At 42.9% G+C, this 8,471-nt stretch overlaps 1 protein-coding gene across 1 annotated transcript in view; it reads right to left on the bottom strand.

Moving 5' to 3' along the window:
* DHX40 (DEAH-box helicase 40) overlaps positions 1–7,670 on the bottom strand; it is a 48,572-nt gene extending 40,902 nt beyond the window's left edge. The window contains 4 exon segments of the mRNA XM_069078099.1: positions 660–805; positions 5,344–5,513; positions 7,475–7,580; positions 7,583–7,670. Of these exon segments, the coding sequence (XP_068934200.1) occupies positions 660–805; positions 5,344–5,513; positions 7,475–7,580; positions 7,583–7,655 (495 nt within the window). The 5' untranslated portion in view covers positions 7,656–7,670.
* Positions 7,671–8,471: the final 801 nt, after the last annotated feature.

Genomic DNA, 8,471 nt, shown 5'->3' with positions numbered 1-8,471 from the left:
ACCATGGGAAATGGAGATGCACAATGATTGGGGTGAGTAGGCTGCCACATGTTACTAAAGAAGAACTTCAAAGTATGAACACAAAAGAAGATAACAGAGAACCATGACTGAAAAAGGAGGTGAGCCAATTACATGGTGGTGAGAATGAGGGAAAATAGATTAACAGTCTGTATAGTGAGTTGAGAAGGATTCTTGGAAGTAGTGTTTGAGTAGTGGGGTTTTTTTTGGTGGGGGGAAGGCAAAGCAATTGGGGTTAAGTGACTTGCCCAAGGTGACAGCTAATAAGTGTGTCAAGTGTCTGGGGTCACTTTTGAACTCAAGTCCTCCTGACTCCAGGACTGGTGCTCTATTCACTTCACCACCTAGCTGCCCCCGAGGAGAGTTTTAAAAACAGGAAGAGAGTAGAAGGGTATTCCAGGTATAATGGAAAAAGCAGGAATAACGACATGGAAAGAGCTAAGTGCCAAGTGTATATGGGCAACAGCGATTAGTCTAGTTTGGCTAAAGCAGAGTAGAAAGTAGAGAATTGATAAGTAGAGGATAACAAGAGATAAAGCAAAAAAGGTAGTGTGGTGCCAGATGTAGAGAGCCTTGAATGGTAGCTAAGGAGTTTGAACTTTACTCAGTAGGTAATAAGAGAACCATTGATGCATTCATACCTGAGAGCTACAGTCATCAAAGCGAACCTGGTATCCTACCAAGCTTCCCAAAGAGCAGTTCATTTCTTCAGCAACTCTTTGAGCAACTGATATGGCAGCTACTTTTCGTGGCTGAGTCACACCAATTGTACCATGTTTCGAAAACCCTAACAAAAATAAGATAAAAAACTAAAATCATACAATTGTTTCTTCTCATCACCGCTAATTTTTGTAAAAGGAAAAACTGGGCTGTTTTTAAAGGACAATATTGCAACTTAGTGGTACATATTGGAATTTTAAAACTGCATTTAAGACAGTAATACAGATTACTGAATGTGGACATTTTTTACTGAAAGTGGACACTTTTAAATTTTTCTTTGAATCTTTTTACTTTCATTTTAGATTGTTTTGAGAGCAAACCAAGTGCTTCTAAACCCTGGGGGATATAAAGTTGTCAAGCAAGTTTTCCAAGATAAAAGAAATGCTTAAAATGATAATTATGACAAAGATACCTTGCCATTTGTCAACCTTGTCATCAGTTCCCTCATATTTGTCACCAAAAGCATCAGATAATGGGAGAGTTGAGGCTAACAAGGTCTACGTATCTGAGACTGTTTGAAAGAAGAAATCAAGTTGTGTAAAATGTCAGTCAATAAACATTAAGCACCTACTACATGCCAGGCACTGTGCTAAGCACCGGGGTTACAAAAAATTATAAAGGATGGTCTTTGTCCTCAAGAGTTTGAAGTCTAATAAGGGAGGACAACTCTAGAATAGAATACAAATAAGCAATATTCAGGATAAACTACATATAATCCACAGAAGGAAGATTCTAGAATTAATGGGAATCAGATGTCAACACAGATCACTATGTAATAGAGGTTAGTATTTCCTAATTTCCTATCATCAGTATAAAGTTCTCATAAACAGGTGACCAACTTACCACATGTCCAGGAGTGACCTTACTGGACAATCCTGTTCTATGGCCAAAAAAATGGATATTTTTGCTAACCATAACTACCTCAGATCTGAGCCATGGCACTTTTCTATTAACTCTTTATGTGACAAAAAGTAGCAAGAAACGACTCCCCTCCACATATTCTCTATGATCCATTAACATTGGCCTTGTTGTTCCTCAAACACAGGAATCCATCCCCTTGCTTTTTCTACTTTTTCTTGGGTGTCCCCTACCCCAACGCGCCCGTCCTCTTTTGTCTCTGACTCTTGGCTTTCCTGCCTTCCTGCAAGTCTCAGCTCAAATCCCCACCTATGCAAGAAGCCATTCCCAACCTCACCCAACGTACACGCAATTCCCCAGGTTTGTTCCACACATATTTTGTATAGACACAGTTGCCCCCATGTCATCTCCCTCATTAGAATGGCGGCACTTTGAGAGGAGGAACCATGTTTTTGCCTGTTTTTGTATCTCTAGCACTTAGCACAGCACCTGGCACGTTGTGCTTAATAAATACTTGTTGACGTGAAGAAAGGTAAGTCTAAGCTATGGCAAAATGTACTAATCTTTCATGCCGCATAAAACATACAATTAAGCAAAATTCAATCGTTATGTCTCCGGGCCTCATGAAATAAAAACAGTATGCTCATCTTTTGCATTCAAAAATTGGGCTGGGAATGAAATCAGGTGAATTCAATTCAAGATGCCAACAGTTAAGTGCCTACTCTATGACTAGCACTGGGGAAACAAAGGTTCATCCGAGAAGTCTCTGGAAGTTTACAGCCTAATGAGTGGAAAGCTAAGTACATGAATCACTTTGATGCAAGGTAAAGAAATAACTGCAAAGGGGAAGGCCAGGCAAAGAAGAGAGTTCAAGGAGAGAGATCACTTTCAAGTAGGGGTGGGAGTGGAGAGAAGGTGCTCCCAGGAAATGCACAGCAGCTGGGCCTCGAAAGGAGAGAAGGTTTGGGCAATTTATTCCAGGCTTGAGAGACAGCATGAACAAAGGCAATAGGATGAGAACAAGGGTTGGGAGTGGTAGATTTTAATGGAAACAGAGAACATGCAAAAGGAGTAGTATGAGATAAGTCTGTATGGACAGCTTAGAAATCAGCTAGGAAGAGCCTTGGATCACACGTTTATGCTTTTTTCAGTAGGCAATGGGGAGCCCCTGAAGATTTTTGAGTTGAGGAGTCGAGAGGCTATTATAATGGCCTGGGCAAAAAGATAAGGGCTGAACTAGGCTGGCTACAGAGGGGAGTGGAGGACAAGGGTCAGATATGAGAGACAGGGAAATCAAAGAAGTGGTAGGATTTGGAAACTGACTAGTCATAAGAAGTATGGAAGAAGGAAGAATCAAAAATGACATGAGATACCAGACTGAGATTATTGTTAATTAATCATTAAGAGGAATGGAGAATTTAAGAATTTGGACAGTTTGGGGGTGAGAGGATGAATCCAGTTTCAGACATGTTGAGTTTGACATGTCTGATAAGACTCTGGGAGTATATTATATATATTTATATCTAGGCATTAGCTAGAATCAATCTATAAATATTTATTAAATGCAGGCATTGTGCTGAGCACTGAGGATACAAAAAGAGACAAAAGACAGGCCCTGGCCTCAAGATTACACTCTAATAGAGGAGACAACATGCAAACAAATATACACAAAGCAAGCTATATACATAAGAAATAGGAAATAATTAACAGAGGAAAGGCAGTAAAATTAAGAATAGTTGGGGAAGGCTTCCTGTAGAAAGTAGGATTTTAGTTGGGACTTAAAGGAAGTTAGCCAAGTAGTCAAGATTTCAAGGTCAGCTGTCAAGAGTAGAAGAGGGAGAGAGCATTCTAAGTATGAGAGACAACTAGAGAGAATGCCCAGAGCCAAGAGATGGAGTCTCTTGTTTGTGGAATAGCCAGGAGGCCAATGCCATTGGATCAAAGGCTACATGTTAGGGAGTAAGGTGTAAGAATGCTGGAAAGGTAGAAGTGGGCTAAGTTATAAAGGGCTTTGAATGCCAAACAGAGCATTTTGTATTTTTACTTGGAGGCAATAGGAGGCCACTGTCTATTGAGTGGGAGGGTGATAAGGTCAGATATGTATATTGGAAAAATTGTTTTAGTGGCTGAATGGAGGATGGAATGGAGTGGGAAGAGACTTGTGGCAGGCAGACCTACCAGCAGGCTCCTGCAATAATCAAGATGTGAGGTGATAAGGGCTTGCACTACAGTGGTGGCAGTGTCAGGGGAGAGAAGGAGCTGTATTGGAGACATGTCAAAAAGGTAAAGTCAGCAGGGCTTGACAACAGCTTGGATGTAGGCAGTGAAAGATAGTGAGGAATACAGAAAGACTCCTAGGCTGTCAGAGAATGGTGCTGCCCTCTACAGTAATAGGAAAGGAAGGAGTTAGGGAAGGTTTAGGGGAAAAGAAAATGAGTTCTACTTTGGACATACTGAGCTTAAGAAGTTTACTGGACAACCAGTTTAAGATATTTGAAATACGTGAGTCTGGAGATGTGAGTTTGGAAGTCAGCAAAGAAACTGGGGCAGGAAAGGTAGATTTGAGAATCATCAGCATAGACATGGCAAATAAATCCATGGGAGGTGATGAGACCACCAAGTGAAGAAGTAGAGAGGGAGAAGAGAAGAAAGTCCAAAACAAAACCCCAAGGGACATCTAAAATTAGAGGGCATGATCTGGTGAAGGGTCCAGCAAAGGAGACAGAGAAAGTGAATCGGTATTAAGAAAACCAAGAAAGAGTGGTATCCTGAAAACCTAGAGAGAAAAGAACATTGAGGAGGAGACAGTGATCAACAGTGTCAAAGGCTTCAGAGAGTCAAGGACAATGAGGAAATAGGGCCAGGAATAGAGCTCTATGAAGGTTAGGGGTTAAGCTATGGATGTGGGAGTCATCAGCATACAAGTGATTACTGATGTCATAGACATGAATGAGATATATCATCAAGGGAGAGTACAGAAAGAGAGGAAAAGAAAACATAAGAGAAAACCTTAGGAAACACTGGTGTTTAAAGAGGTAGGAAGAATATGAAAAGCCAACAAAAGAAAAGTAGCCAGCAAGTTCATCAATCAACCAATTATTAACATGGAAGCCAGTCTGCAAGGGAGTAAATAGGTGGCAGAAAAATAGAGGTGGTAAGAATCAATTGTTCTGTATAGGAATTTGTCAGTTAATGTGAGGAAAGAGATAGAATGATAATATAAAAAGAGGTGGTAAGAATCAACAGTTTTATATAGGAATTTGTCAATTTGTTAACATGAGGAAAGATATAGGATGATAACATCAGGAGTTTTTTTAGGATGAGGAGACTTGAGCATATGTGTCGTTTGAGGGGAAAATGCTAATAAAGTGGAAGAGATTGAAGTTTCATAAGAAACAATAATTGATGAAGCAAAATCATGGAGGAGCTGAGATTCCTGGTATAGGTAATTATGGGGGTTAGCTTTAGAGAGAGTGTTACTTCTTTCCCTAAGACAAGAGAAAATAAGAGGATGGGTGAGATCACTAAGAAGATTAGAAGAATCAAGGAGGTGATTATTGGGAGTTCTTGTCAGTGATCAGACCCCTAAATTCTCAGTAAAGGACCAGAAGGCATCTGCTGAGGGCAAGGACAGAGTTGGGGCCCTGAAGTAGGGTTGGGAAGAGATGTGGGAAATGGGAGGGAAGTCACTATGATCACTGTTAGTATTATTCATCAAATGTATCACAAGTTCTAGAATACATTTACCTGCTTCATAAAGATATTTAGGGAGTTGGGTAGTTTTACCGCTTCCTGTCCTTCCAGTCACAATAAGAAATGGATTGTCCTTCACAGCCTGAACAAGTTTTCTTCTTTGTTGCTTAATAGGTAGGTCATAAGAGGTACTTTTCTCTTCATCTGGAATCTGCATCTTATCCCTATTGAAGTGGGAAAAAGATGATTCTGCAATTCAAAGGCTTACAAAGTAATCTGTATTCAGTTAGTAAATAAACATTTATTAAGTGCCTACTATGTACCAGGCACTAGGCTAAGCACTGTGGATACAAGGAATGGCAAAAGACAATCTCCGCTCTGAAGGAGCTCACAGTCTTGCAAAAAAACTAGATACAAACTATATTCAGGATACATTGGAAATAATCAACACAGAGAAGGGACTAGAAGTAAGGTGTACTGGATAAGACTTCCTGTAGAAGGTGGGATTTCAGTTGGGACTTGAGAAAAGCCAGGAGGTAGAAATAAGGAAGGAGAGCATTCCAGGCATGGGGAGACAGCCAATAAAATGCCCAGAGTTGGGAGATGGAGTATCTTCGTCCAGGGACAGCAAGGATGCCAGTGTCTTGGATCACACAGTTGGGGTAAGAGTGGAAGTAGGTATAAGATGTAGAAAGACTGGAAATGGGGGGAGGTTGTGAAAGGCATTGAATGCCAAACAGGATTTTATATTTTAATCCTGGAGTTACTGGAGTTTATTGGAAGAAAGAAAGGAAGGTGTGACATAGGGCTTTATATGGCTTGATTATCCAGAAACAGGGACAGGCAAAGAGTAGGAATCTATCTATTTATGGTACTTATTTTTGGTTGACTTGTGATATTGCTGGTATGGGGAACTGCTAGGAAGAAAACTCCTATCAGTACAGATCAGCACCAGCTACTGATAATCTTAGAATTGCCTGGGGTCACTAAGTGACTTATCTAGGGTCACAGAGCCCTAGTCAGAGACAGGGCTTGAACAAAGGTTGGAACTCCTCTATCCATTATACCCCGACTACCTCTCACATCATCTATTATTTTTTTGGTGGGGGGAGGGAGATCAGTAACCCACTCAAAATTCCTAAGTACTGACATTGATAGCGCAGCCTTTAAAGCACTGGCTTTGGATTCAGAGGGCCCAAGTTGAGGTCCTTCTATACTGATACCTTTGTCAAATCACTTAACTTCTCTGGACCTCAGTTTTTCATCTGCAAAATGAGGGGGTTGGGCTACATGGTTCAGGTTTTAAATCAACCAAATGCTGAGACCTCTGGTCTTGGACTTGGTCGAAGTACAACCCAAACTATCTAACAGCACTGCCAATGGCTTCTCAAACCCTTGGCACACAAAAAGCTGATACTGACTCAGAGCCTGTCTAGAAGCTGGTCACAAAGCCGCCCACATCCTGCTGATAAAGTAATGGCTAAGTAAGGGAGGCTTGGGCGATTCTGATTCATGGCTCAAAGGGTGAAGTGACAACAGCGTCTCAGTGAGTGTCAGGAGATGACCCTCAGTGGGACAAGGGGCACGTGTATAATGCAAATATCATGGTGCCAGGCGTCAAGAGGCCTCTTTTTTCACTCTCGACCAGCTATTGACTCTTTAAACATGGACAAGTCACATCCGCTTTCTGGTTCTCGGTTTACTTAGCTGTAAAAGGAGGGGAATGGCCTAACGACTTTTTTTTTTGGAAGGAGGGAAGTCAGGGCAATTGGGATTAAGTGACTTGACCAAGGTCACACAGCCAGTAAGTGTCAAGTGCCTGAGGCCGAATTTGAACTCCTGACTCTAGGGCCGGTGCTCTATTCACTGCGCCACCTAGCTACTCTCCCCCCTCCTCCCCAATGACTCTCTTTATCTACGATCTAAAATAACCCTAGGCCAAAAAGCACACAAGCCCTGGTCAGGCCGCGTTCCAGTTCTGGATAAAGGAATCGAACGCAATCTCCAGGAGACGCGGGTTACACACCGAACGAGCAAATCTGCTTCGCGCATGCTCAAGAACCATCTGTGGCGCGTTTCGCTTTGCCTTCTGGGAATTGTAGTTATTCCCGGTCATCGTTCTAGCACCCTGCGGCCTGCCGATCTTTGGGCTCCCTCCCCATTTTGCTCCCTCTTAGGGACGCACCTCCGTCTCCGGTGGCTGCTGGTGAGGACAGAGCTTCTTGGTGGGCTCCCGATCGTTCCCCTGTCAGCAGCCATGGAGCTTATCCGCCGGGAACCTCGAATGCTAACACAGACCTCGCCCTGCGTAGTTCAGGGTGACACCTACTGGTCCGGGAGAAAATGACGAGTAGAGAAGGGCGCATATTGATGACAATTGCGGCTTATTTCTGTACGTGCTTTTGGACGTACGAGGGAGGGGCTCTGGATTTGACTAGAGGTTAAAATGGCTGTTCACGACACCCACCTTTCTAAATGAGCTATAAAAAGGCGGGGCGGGACTCTCCCTTTTTGAATTGGGGTTAGTAAGCTGTACTACATTAATTGCTGTGTCCTGGGCTGCACGCGCCCTCCTTCCTAAGCATTCCTCGTGCACAGCTCAGTTCCCTTCTTTGTGCCGCGTGCGCAGTCAGTGCCCTAGGAGAGCGGCCAGCGCTCTCCAGCACTTTTCTTAGCTCCCCGTGCACCGCCCAGTTCCTTCTTCAAGCTGCAGGCTTGAAGTGTGCAGGCCCCTGGGCTGTATGTAGTAAAGTGGCGCCGCGCGGCCCTGGGACTTCTTTAGCGTGGTGGTCTCGACTTTGCGCACTCAGTTTCCTGGAGCTGCGCCCTTTACTGCGATCGGGTTATCATCAATGGAGGTGAAGGAAATCATAGTATTGTGTAGCATCCACTGTGCTGACAGTCAGTAGGCAAAAATGAAAACGCCTGCCCTCCAGGAGCTTACATACCATCTGGAAGAAAACAATATTAACAAAATGATTATAATGTAATTAATTGTCCCTGGGTAGGAACTAGCCTGTAAGGGCTTCCAGGAAGGCCATGTAGGAGATGACACGAAGTGATCTTTGAAGAAGTGAATTCCAAAAGATGTTTGTCCTTTATTCTCCAAGAGGGCCATGACGTCAGGGAGGTGAGGCCGTGACATGCGAATAAATTGGATTTAAGTGAGGGAGGGCTGTGCA

This window comes from Petaurus breviceps, unplaced genomic scaffold (assembly GCF_028583685.1).
Source record: "Petaurus breviceps papuanus isolate PSGF00001 unplaced genomic scaffold, PetGlider_PUasm1.0 91023, whole genome shotgun sequence".
Lineage (NCBI taxonomy): Eukaryota > Metazoa > Chordata > Mammalia > Diprotodontia > Petauridae > Petaurus > Petaurus breviceps.
The sequence above is the reverse complement of the archived record's forward strand: the minus strand, read 5'-3'. Positions and strand labels throughout refer to the sequence as shown.